At 33.4% G+C, this 19,926-nt stretch overlaps 1 protein-coding gene, 1 non-coding gene and 1 pseudogene across 2 annotated transcripts; 2 read left to right on the top strand and 1 right to left on the bottom strand.

The window, feature by feature from the left end:
• Positions 1 to 5: 5 nt before the first annotated feature.
• On the bottom strand, positions 6 to 4,414 carry LOC141816124 (protein TIC 214-like; the record flags this gene model as incomplete). The annotated part of the gene is made up of 1 exon (XM_074703959.1): positions 6 to 4,414. A coding segment is annotated over exon 1 (4,368 nt), but the record flags the coding sequence as incomplete, so codon positions are not given.
• A 284-nt stretch (positions 4,415 to 4,698) lies between these two features.
• On the top strand, positions 4,699 to 4,770 carry TRNAN-GUU (transfer RNA asparagine (anticodon GUU)). The gene has a single exon. It is a non-coding gene; the product is annotated as a tRNA-Asn (tRNA).
• A 10,070-nt stretch (positions 4,771 to 14,840) lies between these two features.
• LOC141816123 (subtilisin-like protease SBT5.3) lies at positions 14,841 to 18,606 on the top strand (annotated as a pseudogene).
• The last annotated feature ends 1,320 nt before the right edge of the window (positions 18,607 to 19,926 follow it).

Below are 19,926 nucleotides of genomic sequence, written 5' to 3'. Positions count from 1 at the left end.
AGATTTGATTTTTTTTTTTTACAAAAAACTCTTTCCCTTTTTCGATTCATTCCCATCCAATCAAAAAAGTTTTTTTGATTGGAGTTGTTTTTTTTGTATAGATTTGTTTCTTTTTCTTGATGTTTTGAAAGAAAAAAAAGATCTTTTTTTTTCAATTTTTTTATATTAATATTTATTTTTTTAGTCTTAGCTTTTTTTTCAAGTTTAGTACCAATATGTACATTTGTAAAGTGGATAATATCGATATCGTTTACATCAATAGTGTTTTTCGGGTAAAAATGTAGAATTCTACAATCAAAATATTTCCTATTCAGATTTTTATGCTTATTAAAAACATAATTTTTTTCTATGGAATTGATAATTCCATAAAAAAATTCGGGTTTCTGTATGTCGAAATTATATGGAATTTTTTGGTTCCTTTTTAGCTGTAATTTTGGTTTATAAATAGAGGAATCTTTACTATCCCCTATATATTTATGTGATAAAAGATCATATACATATTGCTTTTTTAATTTTTCTTTTTGATTCGGCCATAAATACACTGTATAGAAATTTTCTTTTTTGTAATGAATTGATCGGTCTTTTTCTTTTTTATATGAAGAAAATTTCATTGATTCTTTATTGTGAATCGTACAATTTTGATTGATTTTTTTTCGCCATTTTTTCGCTACTAATACTAATCGAGACCATTTGCTCTGAGATAAATTGTATGCATAATTACCCTTTAACCAGTTTTTCCATTCATTCATTCCAGGCTTCTTTATTTTCTTATACTTATACCTTGATTTGGAGTTAAATATTCCTCGGGTTATAGAATAATACTTTATCTTGTCCTTAATAAAAGGATGGGTACCGCGATATTGAAGTACAGATCTAAAGTGATGGTTGTTAAGTAATTGGGTTTGTGATATTTTGTAAAATACATATGCTTGGGACAAGGAAGATAAATCGTAATAAGTATTTGAATTATTACTAGGATTAGAAAAGTCCTTTTCTTTTTCTATAGTCGAAATCAAGTTCATTGTATGTTGATCTGTTTCATCAATTCCTTCTTGATTTCTTTCATCGTTGTAAATGGATTCATTGATAATTTTTTTTGTTGAAAGTTGTGCATTGACCTTCGAAATGCTAACCATACATAGCAGGATATCCATGTATATTTTTTCAATGAAAGATTTCATAAAATAATGTGATTTGCATATTAATCGAGTATTTATTCTTTTGAATATCCGCCAAATATCTTTCTTTAATTCTGGTCTTTTATCATCATAGGCTGGAACTTTTTTTTTCTTTTCTTTTGCGATTTCTTCTATTTGATTCCTGATTATGATTGTCTTATCAGCAAGATCTTTCATTTCATTTTCTATGAATAAAAAATTTGTCCAATTCATAGATTGAATTTGCATGGTCGATTCAGGAATAATCTTATTATTATCTTTTGAATCTTTTGCATTTTCATTTGGTTCATATACTTTCACCTTCTTGAATTCAAATAAAGAAATTGGGTTTACTTTTTCAAGTTTATTCATTATTCGTTTTAGAACTGGAAAAATTTTGATAACCCATGGTTTTGAAACTTTTACTTTTAGAGGTAGAAAATAATTCTTTTTCACTTTTCGAATATTTTTTTTTAGTTCTTTATATATGGGTTCAAAAAAAGAAGGTAGGGTTCGGGCAGGACCAAAAGGAAGTTCTGTTTCCGTTCCCCAAACTGTTAAAAAACTAGAATTTTCTTGTTTTACTTTTTTTTTCATTGGATCTCCATGATGAGATCGTAGTTTAGATCTTCGCCAAGGTTTTAAACGGAAAGGAAATAGAATTTTTACCTGAAGACCATCTGTTAACCAATCTTGAGGAAATTCTGTTTCTGATAGTGGAATACCATTATACGTACATTTAACATGCATTTCACTCTTCCAGTCCTTAAAATCCTCATACCACTCGGGGTATTGGAATAATAACATACGTCCAACATTTTTAGCTATTATCAATGAAGGCAATATAATGTTTTTTCTAAGAAAAGCGTGGATCAGGAGTATCAAACTTCTTATTGCTTGAGCAAATATAACGCTATCCCAAATTTCTGCTATTGCCATTCGTTCATTTTCTTCTTCTCTCTTCTTCTCGTTTTCATCGAGAGCCTTCAGAGTTTTCTTCATCTTTTCTTTCTCAAAATCGTCAATTTTTAATTCCGTTTTTGGTTTTTTCTTCGCAAAATTCCTAAAAATAGACTTAATATTTTGATCGATCTTGTTTAAAAGAGAAAAAAAAAATATGTTTTCTACTCGATCAAAAAAAAGCGGAGAATTTACATATGCTTGGAATGTGTTCCAAATAACTGTTTTACGTCTTTGAGCGCGTAAGGATCCTTTGATTAGACCTCGACGAAAATCAGGTTGTTGTGAGTAACGTATCAAAGCCAACTCGTTTATTTCATCATCGTTAGTCTCGGGATTCACGCTGTAGTCAGTATAAATCACCACTCGTCTGGCTTTTCTTGTACGAATTTCCTGATCTTGTTTCATTAGTTGCTCATGTTCATCTTCTTCATCTTCATCCTGTGCTAGTGCTTCTAACTCTTCAGTTAGTTTGTATAACCGTTGAGGAATTTTTTGAATGATTTTTTCTTTAAGGATTTCTTCTCCTTCTTCAATGATTTCTTCTCCATTGGTTGTAATTATATCGAATACGGATTTCAAAGATTTTGCTTTATTTTCTGAATTTATTTTTATTTCTTCTTCCAATAAAGAAGATTTTTTCAAATGAGAATTGGGTATGTACTCAAAAGATAATTGATCAATTGACGTTAACGAATTAATAATATAATTCCATGGTGATTTTTCATTAAGTGGATTTTTTTCATGTTCAAATTCTTGGTAATTATTAGAAATAGAAAATAGCCCATGAAGCTTATTTATCCAAACTATTTTCGTGGAATTTTCTTTCGAAGTAATTAAATGATTCATGGTTGTATGTGAATAGAATTTGTTTATTTTTCCACGATATGCGCCATTCAAAAGAGGATCATATGCTTTTGGCAAGTATTCTTGTTTATTCTCATCATTGCATAATCTGGTCCTTTTTTCTAGTATATCTAGAGTAAGAGATACTTTTTCTTTTTCTAGAATTTTTATTCTACTTATTAATTCATTACTCAAGTTGTACTTTTTTTGCTCATTGGTAGAAACCCAATAATTATATAGGTCTTCATGGATAAATTTTTCTGTCGTGTACAAAGAAATTTTACGTTCTATCATTTTTGAAAAAATCAATAAACTAGGTGGATATGTAAAAGATATTGTTTGTTTTCCATCACTTAAACATGTATAAAAAAAATATTGTGACATTTCATTTCGTATAGAACGTGCAAGTCGATTATTTTGTATATACCGTGATGGACGATTCCACCGCTTATAATTGAAAAGAAAAGTTACAAGAGATTTTTCAAAAGGATACGTTTTTTCCACTCGGATCTCTTCCGTTTGATCTATTTTGTCCGGATCCTCCTTTTCTTCCCAATAAAGGGAAGGGTTTTTTTTGGTGGATCCCGCTTGTTCCTGTTTAGTCTCCTTCCTTTCGAAAGTAGTTTCTACATCGCTTTCTTCCTCACTTTCTCTCCTTTCTTCCATTTCGTTTATTTTATTAGTAACAATAGGCGACGGCATTCTGCCTAAATAGTAGACACAGGTGATAAATAAGAGAATACTAATGATTCGACCCATAGAATTTCTCAATTCTGCCATAAGGTACTCGTACTTATACCTATTCGATTTAGATCGAATAGAAACATTTTGACGTATCCAGAATAATACCAATCTAACCCATTTCATGAAGAAAATATAACCAATTAACCAACCAATAAAACTACTTGTTACAAATAACATCTTGTTGTTGCATCGAAACAGATAAATGTTGACTAATCTGGCTAACGTTGAACTTGGTAAAATTAAATGGTTGAATAATTGAAAAATTAGATTATTCAGGAATACACATTGAATGCTGAGATTACGCATTGAATTTCCGGTAGTAGACCCATAATCAAAAAAGTTTTTGTGATTGTTCCAGAAGAAATGAAACAAAAGATAGGGTAGAACTAGGACAGTTATTGTATGAGGTCTACCCAATGCTAGATGCAGAGGCGCATAATAGATCGATATGAACATCAAGAGCTGTCCCATAATAAAACCAGTTGTTGCTGCTACCTCCTCCTCGGTTCCTCCTTCCATAGCCCGAGCTCGAAGAAGGAAGAGATAAGAGGGCCCTATGGAGAATGTAGTCAGAAATCCATAATAGAGTCCGACCAAAACGACCGAATTTATTATCTTCATGCATGAAGATAATAAATTACCTAGTAGAAAAGATTTAAAAATCATTACAAACCCTCCTTTTTCTTTTCTATTGCAATTTTTTGCTTATTATATGATAATTATGATAATTTCTTAACTTTCCATATATAGAAACAGATAGACTATAAATGACATCTCTTATGTCAATGACACCAAAGGGATATTAAATGAATGGAATTGGGATATAGATGGAATATAATGAAATAGAACCACTTTGAGGTTCCCTATGAAATGAGGCATGGAACGGAGCCACTACGAAGAAGTTCCGGGAGTTACGAAGGAAGCTTCGGACTCATATTGTTCATGGGTTGAGAACGGGAGTTGCACGCTATGAGGTCGAATCTTCCGTTGTTCCTCAATAGCTCAGTGGTAGAGCGGTCGGCTGTTAACTGACTGGTCGTAGGTTCGAATCCTACTTGGGGAGATTTGATTCATTCTTAATTAAAGAATGAAGAATGGAATTAAAAGGCTCGCTTTGACCGTTAGGAGTAGGTAACCCGTTCGCTGTCTTTGTTTCTATTGCATTCTATCTCATCGTATCACATTCTGTTCTACGATATTTGAGAATCGCCGTCAATACCTCGGCGTAGATTATGCATGTGATAGCTGTTGTGTGGCCGTATAGGCCTTATTTTATATCTGTTTGTAGTTGGGCGTGTTTATTGGACGTGTAGTCCTTATTTTTGGCCGCATGTGGCCGTGTATTTTTGTATGTATTTAGGAAAATTGTCATGGTTACTGGGGAGATGCTGTCGAAATTTTTCGGACGGCCTTCTCGGGGCATGACATACTTATTTACAATAAGGCATATTGAAGTTCTAAGTTGGAGACTACACCATGTGGATGCCTATAAGAATAGGGTAAACACCTCAGTCTTTGTGATACGAGAAGCTAGATAATGACAAATCTTATGAAGTATGGGACTTTGGCATACTTTTCACAAAATAATACATAAATGTTATTTTATTTCCATATTTTACAATATTTAATAATCCTTTCACAAAATTTTTAAAAACTAATCATAAAACTAAAATTTTAGCCATACAACAAATTTTAGCAAAATTACTGTACTATATATTTTTAAAAATTTATAATATAGCAATAGTGAACAATTAAAAGTTCATTAGTGGCTAATAAAAAGCTTTCAATAGGCTTCATACACTTTGAGTATACACCCAATCTATTGTTGGGCACCGATACTAAAAATAAACACAAGTACAGTGGAAAAAGAACTTGTCAGAGATCCATGCGAATTCTAATAAGTCGTTTGTATAAAAAGATACCTCTTGATGCTTAAAACCTTTTCAAATATGAAAAGTGAAGTCGATCTGAGCGTGATCAATATGTTCACATCTCTATGAGATCCACACTAGCACAATTGCTCTTGTCTCACGAACACGATAGGAGAATCACGTAAATAATATAATGTTGTAGTGCTAACTACTATTTAAAGTTGAAACTGAACCTTAACTTTTAAGGTTGATGTGTTCTTATCAAATAATATCGTATTCAAAATTACTCAACCTCCAAGTCTCATCTAATAAGATATTATTTTCGTGCATATCCAAAATGCAAATGAAAATACAAACGTGGATATTAAACCGCAGGTTTTATTTTGTTTGCTTGTTTGAAAAACTCAAATCCATATTAGATTAACTCAATAATTCATCATATTAGATTAATCCATTAATATATGTTAAGATCCAATTAGATTAACTCATTAATCCAATAAGTTTAGGATCCAAAATAAATTTCAAATTTATTTTATTTTAGTCATACTAAAATAAAACTTCAAAATTGATGTACTTTCTGTGTAATAGATTCTCGTAATATTGATAGTAACTCTAAAATTTTATTTTAAAGACAAAAGTAATGAGTGATATCTAGCAATGCATCATAGCTACCCAATTGACGAGAATGTCGTAGATTTGACCTAACCTGTCTGTGACTATTTTATTGTATAACTTAGTCCTTTTGTCATGACATCTAGATTGATTTACAAGACATAGATAGTGTCATCCTCTCATCAATCTATGTGTTTATTAATCTCTAAATAGACTTACTTAACCAAACAAGCTCAATATCTTATATTGACTTACTTAAGCATGACTCATGTATTTTAATAGTCATATTTAATCAAGGAAGCCACAGGCATCACTTCCGTTGTATGGAAGGGATAAATTTTATCTACATCATTCACATTCCTCCGCATAGTTTATTGCATATCCAGTGAAAGACTTTATAATCGATCTTTATTATAAGTGATGTTTGTCAATACTAAAATACACAACTCCTTATGTAAAAACCGTAATGACTTCAGTTTAGAAAATTGTTTATATCAATAGTCACTATGAGAATGTCTATGACACTCATATAACAATCCATGAAACATTCTCATGATTGGGTCATTCAGTACATATTTTTTAATATATACACATATATTAACTTGATATCTCATATCCATAACTTATGAGATTAAGTCATCAGTTAACTTACATAATAGTTTTAATACATTAATATTGTCCTTATATATTAGTACTTAACTAGGGATAATTAAAAGTAGTGTTTATAGTTTCACATAATCAATTAAATAATCAATATGTTATAGAACCGAACCTATCACTCTAGGACAGTATTATATTTATTCAAATTTACACCAATTTTAAAGTAAATATAAAATATTATATTTTATTAAAATATAATACGGAAAATCCCAAATCAATCATCTCATGATTGACTCTTAAAGCTAATACTAAAGGTGTGTTTGGTTTAAGTTATCATACATAACCTTTGTTATGTGATTACCAGGTAATCACAGAACCAAAGTTTTGGGTAGGGATGGCAACGGGTTCGGGGATTGGCGGGGAAGCCTTCTCCATCCCCGTCCCCGAAACCCAAACTCATATATCATCCCCGTCCCCATCCCCGTCGGGTATCATAATTTAAATACCATCCCCGTCCCTGTCGGGTTTCGGGTATCCGCAGCGGGTTTCGGAGATCCCCACAGATTTCGGAGGTGATTTTCTCCGCGGGTATTTCCATGGGTATCCCCATACCCATACCCATCCCCCATCCCCGTCATGACATATTTAAAAAGTATTTTTTAAAATTTATTACTTTTTTATTAATTAAAAAAAGAAAATATTATCTGTTTTAGAAATAATGAAACTATAGTATTCAAACAAATAATTATCAATATGACTTATTTTTTCATTTGATATAAGGATATAATCAAATTAATAAATCTCAATGAATGAAATTATCAAAGTCGGGTTCGGGGATGGGGACGGGGGGATGGGGAATTTTTGGAATACCATCCCCAACCCATCCCCGCTTTTCGAGATTCGGGGATTCCCCATCCCCGCTTTTTCGGATTCGGGGATTCCCCGGTCAAAATGGGATCGGGGAACGGATTCCCCATCGGGTCGGTCTAATTGTCATCCCTAGTTTTGGGGTATAAAATATAACATGATGTTATTTGATTCAACTTATTTATTTGAAGGAAATAGAATATAACCAATTTAACATTTAGTATATTACCCTTGATTCAAATAAATTAAATTAAATTAGTAATATTAATGATGATAATAAATTGATAATATATCAAAAATAAATATAATTTTTTCAAATATTTTTAAAAAAATTAAAATAAACTTATATATTTTTAATAAAATAATTCATTAAATTAATAAATATAATTTATTAATTTTATTTTTTAATTTAAAATAAATTTATATATATATATATATATATATATATTTAAAAATCAATAAAATAATTATTTTAATAAAATAATTTATTGAATTAATAAATATAATTCATTAATTTTATTTTAATAAAATAATTTTTTAAAATAATTATTTTAATCAAATAATTCATTAAATTAATAAACATAATTTATTAATTTTATTTTTTAAAATTTAACATAAATTTATATATATTTTAATAAAATAATTTGTTAAAATAATTATTTTAATAAAATAATTTATTAAATTAATAAATATAATTTATTAATTTTATTTTTTAAATTTTAAAATAAATTATCTATTTTAAATTTATAAATCTTTAAATTAAAATTTATTAAATTAATTAACTCAGTTTCAATTAAACTTCATAATACATTTTAATTAACTGAGTTTTAAAATTGAAGAGTAATCATGAAAACAAAAATTTCATTAACCTCCAAAATTATAAAAAATCTTAAGCTACCAAGATAATCACATTCTCGAATTATAACTCATTTGCTAATGTAACGGTGATATTACATTACTTGGAATCGATCATAACCTGAACCAAACAAGGTTATCATTGATAACTTTAGACAAATAACCAATGTTATCAATGATAACCCCCAACCAAACACCCCCTAACATCTATCTCATCTAGTTAATTTATTTTGTCCTAAGTGATTAAATAGGTGTAGAGATTTATATATGTGAGTCCAAGATTGTGTTGGAGTTATGGTTCAAGTAAACGAATGAATGACGTAACAAGAAGACAATCTCTTAATTACAAACACCAAAGTCCTACCAAAATAATAGGTGGGATCTAGCTAAATTTTCAAGATGTGTACAAATAAATTAAATTTAAGTCGTCGACTAGACTAAATGCTATTTATGCGAATTAGATTCGAAGATGTTTTTGTCAAAAGTTGAAGAATTGGAGTTATGTAAAGCATTAAAGCTTGGAAGTATCTTAGCTTATTAAAAAAGAATACATCGTTATATATAGCCCTAAGCCATCTAACTTTTACCATCCAACTTTGTCGGATTAATAGCTATCTTTTTAGATTAATTTAAATTGACTACTTAATTAGTCTATTGAACCACTAACTAAAATCCTATCCTTCAGTCAATTTGATTATCTACTAAATTATTAGTATACTATACTTTAACTGAATCATTGAGTCATTTTTTAAAATGTGTAATTATTTTAAATATATAAGTAAATTTTAATCACCTTAGAATATATATACTCAAATTTAAAATTTAAATAAAAATAATTTATAATAATTTTGAACCAAAATCACATACTATTGTTAAGTGATTGAGCCACTTTAAAACCTTTTATAAAATTATTTTTAAATCCTTATTGGTAAGGATGATTAAAATTTTGATTCAATTAAAGTAACTAATTGAACTGAATTAATTTAGAAATTAAATTTGTCAATTAATTATGAACGTAATTTTAAAAATTAGTTAAACTGAATAAATTTTTTATTAAATAATAAAAAAATATTGAGGTTTTTTTTATTTTTTATTGAACTGATTGAGTTTTTATTTAAAAATTTTAATATTTTTAATTTGTTTTTTAAAAATAATTAATTTGGGTATAGATAAAATTGCTTAATTTTTTATCTATTCAACTTATTCAACTTTAATAGTAAAAATTGATTGATTCAATTGGTAAAAAAACCTCTATTAGTTTGATTTTATCAAGTCAGTTCAATTTTAACCAAATACTCATCCTTATAATTTGATGATTTTAAAAAATAAATAAACTCCAATAGCCTAAAATTCAGATTCAATCATAATCTGAAGAAAAAATTACTCATTATCTCTCGACCTATCTCTCAGCCTACTATAAAATAATTTTTACAAAAACTATTATACGTTCATATTTAAAAAAAAAAAAAAAAAAACTCGATGGCAAACCTTGAATTCTGGTGAGTCATGCTGATGAAAAAATAATAAAAAAATGTTGAAATACCTTCTTCTTCTTCGTTTTTTTAATTTCAAATTGAAAAAAGAGTCAAAATTATTGTAAATGTTATTTTAACTTTGCATTTGTAATATTTAGATCAGAATTTTATTTATTTTTTACTTAGGAAAAAAAACTTAAATATAAAGATTTTATAATTATTCTAAAATTTATAAATAATATTTTTTCTAAATTTATTGAAAATAACCCCTTATTCACCTATCACTCCTCTTTATATCCTTTATACTTATGGTTGGGGCAATATATCATAATTCAAGGTTGATCAAATTGATTAAGTTTGAATTGACTCAGTTGAGATTTTGATATTTGATCAATATATTAGTTGGTTTAGTGAGACGTTAAATAGGTCAAGGTTGATGTAATATTTATCAGTCGATCAATATGTTAGTTGATTGAAGAAGAGTCAAATAGGTCAGCATTGACTGAATACTTGACGATGGAAAAGTTCAAGTGGATTATAATTAACTAGACACTTGACAGTTGGAATCCAATATGGAGTTAGCACAAGAAGAAAGTCCAAGTGAGTCTTAGTTCACTACAAAAAAACAATGATTTTGGGACGAATTTTGCGACGAATTTTTAAAAAAAAATTCGTCGCAAAATATTCTGGGATGAATTTTGGGACGAATTCTTTTTCGTTGCTATAAAGTCGTTGCCAAACTTGGCGACGAAATTTCTCGTTTCGTTGCAGATATTTGCGACGAAAACAAAAATTCGTCCCCAAATTCGTCGCCGATTGGCGAAGAATATCTAATTCGTCGCCAAATTTGCGACGAAAATATTTTCGTCGCAAATCTGCGATGAAATTGATTCGTCGTGGATTTGCGACGAAAAAAGAATTCGTCGCAAATCTGCGACGAATTTGATATTCGTCGCAAAAATCTGCGACGAATTTGATATTCGTCGCAAAAAACTGCGACGAATTAGATATTCGTCGCCAATCTGCGATGAATTTGGGGACGAATTTTGGGACGAAATAATTTTTGTTGCAAAATTCGTCGCAAAATTAATCCCCTTTATTTGTTGATTATCCCATAGATTTGCGACGACAATGTTTTCGTCACAAATTTGCGACGAATTTGATTTTCGTCGCAGATTTGCGACGAATTTAATTTTCGTCGCAGATTTGCGACGAATTTAATTTTCGTCGCAAATCTGCGACGAATTTGGGGACGAATTTGCGGACGAAATCATTTTTGTCGCAGAATTCGTTGCAAATCTGCGACGAATCCAGTTTTCGTTGCAAATCTGCGACGAATTTGGGGACGAATTTAGGGACGAAATCATTTTCGTCGCAGAATTCGTCGCAAAATCAAATTTTTACTTTCCCACCCCATTATTTGTTGATTATCCCATATATACAATACACGATCCAATCGGATCGAATCAAATTTTACAAATAATCTGTACACATATTAATATCAATCCACATCCGCATACACATATCAATTCACACAAATTAAAATCACAAACATCCACATCCATATATATCGTCAATCCATACTGTACAAATTAATATACATATCAATCCACATCCACATACATATATCAATTCACACAAATTGAAATCACAAACATCCATATCCATATATATCAATCCACACTCTACAAATATACATATCAATACATATCATGATCAAATACATTAATATCACTCCAGAACAACATCAATATCAACAGGTAGCATTTTGATCTGGATCAGAGTAATAGGAACTCCTCTGGTGTCGAAGGATGAAGGTAAAGGCACAAAAGTTTCAATTAAAGCTCTTGTCTGAGAATGGTCAAGCAGCTCAAACCAGAAGTGTTGAGGTGTATAGTAGTTATCCTTGATAATCCCCTTGAATTGGTTCTCTGTGAGGGGTGCCAATATATTCTGATGCATCCGTAAAATCAAATCTGACTCCAATTTCTTTAAGTTCTTCTGTGTATTCCGTTATCTTTTCACCCTCCTACATAATGACCAATTGCAGTTTCTCGATTTACCTCCTCATAGATGATCGTGGGACCGACCATGTTGGACCGTTAAGGTGGTGGGTTCCACCTTTTGTAGAAGAAAAGAGAACTTCAAAATCTGTAACAGTTCCTGTAAAATTATCAGTGGCCAAATACTCCCTATTCAATATAAAATAGAGTGAGTGAGTGCTGTTAGTAATGCACAACAAAGGGAACCTGCGATATCAACCATTTTTGCATAGTAAGGGTGTCAGTGATAGCATAAGCCAAGAGATATCAAAACTTAGAAACTTACCTAAATTCATCGATACAATCTTAGTGAATTTAACACCCCATTAAAGGGGGAAAGAAAAATAGAGATAAAAAAATCGAACTGGGTATAAAGGTGTTCAAAAGGGCAATGGATGATAGCTGTATAACGAGGTAAGCCTTAAAAAAAAGAGAATACTTGATAACAACTGTATTATAATCACAGAAAATAATAGAGCAAGTTTAACTTTGATACGTCAAACAGTCGTTCAACACTTGAAAGACATCCACATAGTTGAGACCGAGTAGCTTGGAGTGTGATCAGGAAATAAAATTTTTAGTGTTTATGAACCAGAGGTATTGTGAACAAAAGTAGAGTCTATGGATCACGAACAATCTATTGAATGAAGCATGTAAAATGCGCCACTTTATTTCATAAAAACAAAAGTGACTCAATTTCTTCCTGTTCTTATTTTCTCTTAAACTTTTTCCCCCGTATTTGAATCAGTTCGAAATTTAAACCCATAAACACTGAAGGACCCTCCAAATAATACAGCAGCTCCGGCTAGGGGCTGCCAACGCCGGCCAGGGGCTGCCAGCGCCGGCCAGCGCCGGCCAGGGGCCAGGGGCTGCCAACGCCGACCAGAGGCGGCCAGCACCGGCCAGAGTCGGCCAGCGCCGTCCAGAGGCGTCCAGCGACGCCCGACACCGCCCAGGGCCAGCCAGCGCCGCCCGATGCCGCCCATCGTCCGGTGATCTCTCTCCAGCGGCGCCGGCGGCAAAAAACATAGAAAAAAAGGAAAAGGGAGGGAGAAAGCTTACCGCGAGCGAGGAGGAAAGATTTCGGACAGAAATCATCGAGATCCGGCGAAGGAAAGGTTCGGCGAGGGAGAAAATCGGCAAGGAACAGCTCCGGCGGCGTTCGTGGGAGAGAATCGGCGAAAGAATCGGCGAGAGGAGAAGATTTGGTCGCGTGGGAAGAAAAGGAGAAAGTCGGGATCTAGGTTTAAGTTATTTTTTTGCGACGAAATCATTTTCGTCGCAAAATTCGTCGCCAATTTGGCGACGAATTCCTGGATTCGTCGCCAAATTGGCGACGAATAATGGGTTTCGTCGCCAATTTGGCGACGAATCCATGCTTCGTCGCCAATTTGGCGACGAATCCAGGAATTCGTCGCCAAATTGGCGACGAATACTGGATTCGTCGCCAAGTTCGCGTGGAAAAAGTGGCGAACAGTCCAGATCTAGGGTTTCGCTGATTTGTTTGCGACGAATTCTATGTCGTCGCCAAATTCGGCGACGAAAGATTGAATTGCCAATTTGGCGACGTCGCTAATTTGGCAACGACAATTTGGCGACGAATTGAGTATTCGTCGCCAAGTTCGCGTCGGTGAAAAAAAAACAAAGACCTTGATGTGGTACAGTGAAGTTTTGCGACGAATTTGGAATTCGTCCCTAATTTGGCGACGAAAGTAGAATTCGTCGCCAAATTGGGGATGAAATTGGCGACGAATTATTTTTGGCAACGAAATTGGCAACGAATATTTTCAGTTGCTAAATTGACAACTAATATTTTGTATGTCGCAATTTTTGTTGCAGATTAGCGACGAAATTTAGATTCGTCCCAAAATTCGTTGCTGATTGTCGACGAATATTATTCGTCCCAAAAATTCATCCCTAAAATCCTGTTTTTTTTGTAGTGGTTAATCGGGCACTAGAAAGCGTTCAAAGTAAGATTCATGTAAAATAGTTTACTTTCATTGTATTTATTTTTATCTCGTGTATTTGTTTATGTTGTGTATAACAACATATTTGTAAGATATTTCTCCACCTCCAGAAGGTATTTAAGAAAGAGAAGGATTAGTGGTGGTAGTCGTTAGAGCTAGGCTTTGGACGTAATCGTCTTAAGAAACGGTGAACCAAGTTAAATAAACTTATTTTGCATCATGTTTCATTGGTTTCACTTCAAGGTTTTTCATTACGCATTTAGAAAACGAAACGATCAAAGCTATTCACCTCTCCTCTAGCTCGCAAAATTCTAACATTTATAATCTATTAGACTAATTGAGTTAGTCAATCTAATTAATCCAAATATATTAGTTGAGCCTGACGATTTAAGTAGATAATCAAGAGAGTTGGGCAGTACGGACAAGTAAGATAATCTAACATGCCAATTAATTTAGATAGATTAAGTAATATAGCCTAAACACGTCGAGTTGTCCAATGTACTCTGGACCATCTAGTCGAGTTAGTTTTACCAATTGAATTATTTAAATCAATTTAAATAAATTATGTAAATAAAATATATTTAAAAATATTTATATAATAAAATAATATGAATGAATAAGATAAGAAATAATTAATAACCGTGGGAATCCATCACGCGTAACTTTTTGAAATAATTAAATTAATACTTAAATAAGCAAATCAAGCAGAAGAAGCTCCCTCCCACTGGCCACTACTTGCCACACTGTTCCGTTGCAGACTAGCAGCGGCCGCTGCCGGCTCCTCCCTCTTTCCGCCTACAGGAAGCCAGATCAAGCAGGCGGAGAAGCCCCCGAGCACAGAGCAATGGCGAATCGCAGCGCCAGTCTCCTTCTCTCCCTCCTCCCTTTTCTCCTCTCTCCCCTGCTCGCAACTCCGGCTTTCGCCAAAAGGGTCCGCGCTCGATCGATCCCGTTCCCTCTTTCTTTATTTGGGGATCCGACCTCGCCGTGCGATTTCTGATCCATCTCATTCTCTTCGATACAGTCGTATGTCGTCTACTTGGGCGGGCACTCCCACCGGCCAGAGGAGGCCTTGCGGCTCTCCCACTACGAGTTCCTTGGTTCGTTCTTGGGGAGGTAAGAGATCGGGCTCTGAACAGACACCGATCCTCTTTATTGTCTTTCACAGAAGTCCTTTTTGATCGCATGCAGCAAGGAGAATGCCCAGGATGCAATTTTTTATTCCTACACCAACTACATCAACGGCTTCGCTGCTAATCTCGAAGATGAAGAAGCTGCTGTGATCTCAAGTGAGGCAATCGCTAGGATTTCTGTTTTTTTTCTTCCCTCATTGCTCATCGCTTTGATGATTTCTTCTCTCTCGCAGAGCATCCGGCTGTCATCTCTGTGTTTCCCAATAGAGGGCACAAGTTGCACACGACGCGATCGTGGGAATTCATGGGCGTGGAAAAGAACGGCAGGGTTCTTCCGAGCTCGATATGGGCGAAGGCCAAATTTGGGAAGGGTGCCGTCATTGGAAACCTCGACACGGGTACTTCAAATTATTCGCATCGAATTCTACAATCTCACTGCTATTCCTTCGCATTTCAACAAATCCCATAAATTCACAAACTATGATAATCAAACCCAATTGTTTTTTATTAAATTTGTCAAAATAAACTATCATATCCCTGCGTACTTCTTCCCGATCATGCTATCGGATAGAACAGTCAGTAACTCCCATTGTCACTTTTCAAGAAACTTTTTCGCATGTAACGGTCACCTTTTTGTTTTCGGCAAGAAGAAGAATATTTACATAATTACTTTTAATTTCTCAAATATTCTGTATCTATTATCGATCAACAATCTTGATTGTTCTCTCCACTAGATGTCTTAATCACTCTAGATCTCCATTAGATGAATCAACAATCTCGATTCATCATTCACTCATCTTAAATTAAATGCATAACTTCATAATTTCTATTGAATTTGGAGTTTGATGTTAAATTATGAAGATTTCCCAGGACAGAAAATGCAGTCAACATGTGATTTATTTATGATTGATGAGCAGGTGCGTGGCCGGAGTCAGAGAGCTTCGACGACGAAGGCATGGGACCGATCCCACCTCAGTGGAGAGGGAGGGATCTGTCAGGATGGCACTGATAAAGCCATCCACTGCAACAGGTCCTACTGTCTCCTTATCATCTCCTACCTTCAAACTATTCGCTGAACTCATCGTGTGCCATCATCATTGCATTTACAATGTCTGCGTTTCTCACCAAAGAACCGCAGATGCTTCTGCATGCATCAGTTGGCAAAGGAGCAGTTTGCATGTGTGTGGTTTTCTGATTGATTATTGCTGTCATATGGCTTTACAACTCTTTTTCATTTTTTTTTAACAAGAAATGATGATCTGCACCACATACATGAAGCATTTTGGCTGGTGTTTTGGCAGTTTTCTAATGGTTGAAGGATAAAGAACTGCTTTAGCATAAGAGATTTACCAAGTTGGTCTACTTAATCATCTCCCTAATCTTTTGGTTTTACTGTTTCAATTAACAAACATGGCAGAGGACTGTTTCTACTGACCAAAGATAGGGTTACCAAATTATTTTTTGGTATTTTATCAAGGGTTTACAAATCAAATAACTATTTGTTCAGACATGGCCTCTAGGACGATGAACACATGATATTACCGACGTAATGATCAAGCTTTAGATGAATTATTTTTATATGTATTTGAATAATCTTTTTCCATATATTCATTTAAAGAGGTTGTTCGAGTATCTTTTATTCTTGTTCAAACATCTTTAGAATATCTGCAAAATAGTTTTATAAATTTTAGAAATGAAATATGGCTTTTAATAAATGTTTACTTTGTTTGTTTATTGATAAATAAAATGCCACCTATTCTTGTACAGCTGAAAAACTTATTTAGATTTTTTTACCATGAATTTGTTAAAAACTTATTATATGATAATTTCGAATGGCAACCGTTTGATCTCTCGCGCGTGACCCATCTGACGGTGGATTTTGCAGGAAGCTGATCGGTCTAAGGTACTTCAACAAAGGGTACCTCTCGGCTGTCGGCACCGCCGCGATTCCCGCCGCCGAGTCGGCGCGCGACACAGATGGGCACGGCACGCACACCCTCTCCACGGCGGCCGGCCGGTTCGTGCACGGCGCCAACCTCTTCGGCTTCGGGAACGGAACAGCCAAGGGCGGAGCTCCCGGCGCGCGCTCCGCCGCTTACAAGGTCTGCTGGCCTCCGGTAAACGGCAGCGAATGCTTCGACGTACCCGCGGCCTTCGACGCCGCCATACACGATGGAGTCCACGTTCTCTCCGTCTCTCTCGGCAGCGGGCCTACGGATTACTTCAAGGACGGGGTGGCGATTGGATCATTCCACGCTGTCAAAAACGGTATCACCGTCGTGTGCTCTGGTGGAAACTCGGGGCCTGCGGCAGGATCGATCTCGAACACCGCGCCGTGGATCATCACAGTCGGGGCCAGCACCATTGACAGGGAGTTCCCCGCCTATGTTCTCTCAGCAACAATAATCAAATCAAGGTTTTTCTGGTTTCTGATCATTGATGCATCACGTTCTTGATTCGTTATACTTTTGACCAAATTGATCTTTTGATTTGATTGGATTTTTTTTTTTTGATACCAGGGTCAGAGTCTTTCTCCAATGGGACTTCCGAACAATGAGTTTTACCCTATCATTGGCTCGCAGAAAGCCACGGCAACAAATGCATCACAGGATTCATCGTAAGGAAGTTTTTAAAATACATTGTTTATTGCATTTGTTGTCGATTGATTTTATCACGAGCAAAAGTCAAATTTCATGTTGTCAAACAAGTTACATGGCTCTCCACAACTAACTAATGCAAGAATCGAAATCCTTTTTGCTTAGTTTGATCGGGTTACCACATATCTCAGTTTCTGTTTATGATTTCACAAGCTATTCTTGTTTTAACACTTTAAGCCTAGTCAAGCTTAGAAAACCAACAGAATCCTCATAGAGCATAACTAGATAAATAAAATTAACATTAATTCTAATAGATAACAGATGGTAGTTTCAAACTGATAAGCCTAGCTCTAAAAGATCCCATTATGATGAGCTTATCTCTAAAAGATCCCCTTTATCTGTATATGATTTGATTTTCCCAGAATACATTTTACAATCTCAATGCATAATGTATCATGATTGAAGTTATCAGATTTACATCTCAATAGTCAACGCTTGTACACAATTCTTGGAAGATCAAACATGATGCTGGTACCACCTTCATATAGTTAACTGCTCCTATGATTCTATTCATCCAGCTATGTCTTCATTATTGCAAACAAAAAGTAAGTTGGCTGTTGCATTTAACATGCAGCAAGTTGTGCCTTGAGAACTCTCTAGATCCAGAGAAGGTGAAAGGCAAGATAGTTGTATGTCTACGAGGACAAAATGCAAGAGTAGAGAAGGGGGATGTTGTTCGCCGAGCTGGTGGGATTGGAATGATATTAGCAAATGATGAATCTACTGGAAATGAAATTATTGCAGATGCTCATGTTCTTCCTGCAACCCATATATCATATGCAGATGGTGTAGCTCTATTATCCAAACTCAACTCTACCAAGTAAGCAATTTAACTTTGCACTTTTCTAATTTTAAATCAATCATTAGAGTGCAAACAGAAGATCAACTTTTTAAAGCATCTAAAAATATATATATATATATATATATGGTTTAGGCTAGCTTCAATAATATATTTATTTAGGTAGAACATCATTTCAAAAACAATTGGCTAGTTAAGAAAATTGATTGCTGCTTTTTTTTTCCTTTTTTTATAATGGTTGTGGTTGCATCGACTTTTTTGTAATTTGTCAAATTACAATAAAGTCAAAGTTCATGAGATAGGTGCATTGTTTCATTGATATATTTGTTATGCCAACATATAAATTAGATATTCCGATAATTATACTTAATTTCGTATTTGTTATTGCATATGCTTCCATATACCATATCCCTATGTGGTGGGTCAACCACACACTAGCATACACTTTCTAAAACCTCAATAATCACTTACCTACGTGCTGATATCATAGAACTTAATTGATTTAAGGTGTCATTGTAGATGAATCAGCAAAAATACATAAGACAATAATTTAACCATTAATCTAGAATTGAGATATATGCCCCAACAATGATAACACTAATAATCCACCAAGAAAATAAAAGTTGTGGAAGTCATATGTGAAATCCTGCCAATAAGGTAAATCAAATTTTAAATTAAGAAAATAAAAAAATAAATTAAGTTTAATCAATAAATATATTTTGTACATATATATTTATGCTTTTCATTAATGTTGTTAATTCAAAATTATTGTGAAAACGTTGAATTTAAGAAATCAAATTTACTGATGAATTAAAAGCATCAAAGCCATTTTAATAAGGTCAAGGAATGAAATTATTGAATTTTGTAGATTTTTTTAGAGAAATTATTTAAGAATAAAATATACCAGAACACATGGTTAAAGATTATGTCTTCTTTAAAAACATAAAAACTAAAACTAAATCAATTTTTATGACATTGGGTTTGAGGATGAAATTAAAAGCATTATAAACAGATCAATGGTTGAATATTCTAAAATTTGTAGAATTTTATTACGAGAAATTAATCAAAAATAAAATATATTAAAATTCATGACTCATTATATATATATATTGGTGAAGACTAGTAGAGATGTTAAATAAATTTGGTAGGTTTTCATAAGCAGTCACACCATCCATCATAGATAATTCTTTTTTAGATGGAGACTAGTCCGTTGCAAGAGATGGTTGAAGATAAGATTTTTGTCACGGAACTATCACGGAATATTGATAATTCCTCAAAGACCATTTTTGTTGTTGTTGTTGTAGTGGAAAATAAATAAATATTAAATTAATGTGTGAGATG

The sequence above is a fragment of the Curcuma longa genome, unplaced genomic scaffold (assembly GCF_044706935.1).
Source record: "Curcuma longa cultivar G26 ecotype Majalengka, Jawa Barat unplaced genomic scaffold, ITB_CL_G26_1.1 contig_14415, whole genome shotgun sequence".
Classification (NCBI taxonomy): domain Eukaryota; kingdom Viridiplantae; phylum Streptophyta; class Magnoliopsida; order Zingiberales; family Zingiberaceae; genus Curcuma; species Curcuma longa.
Note: the sequence above shows the minus strand (reverse complement) of the source record. Positions and strands in the feature narration are given on the sequence as shown.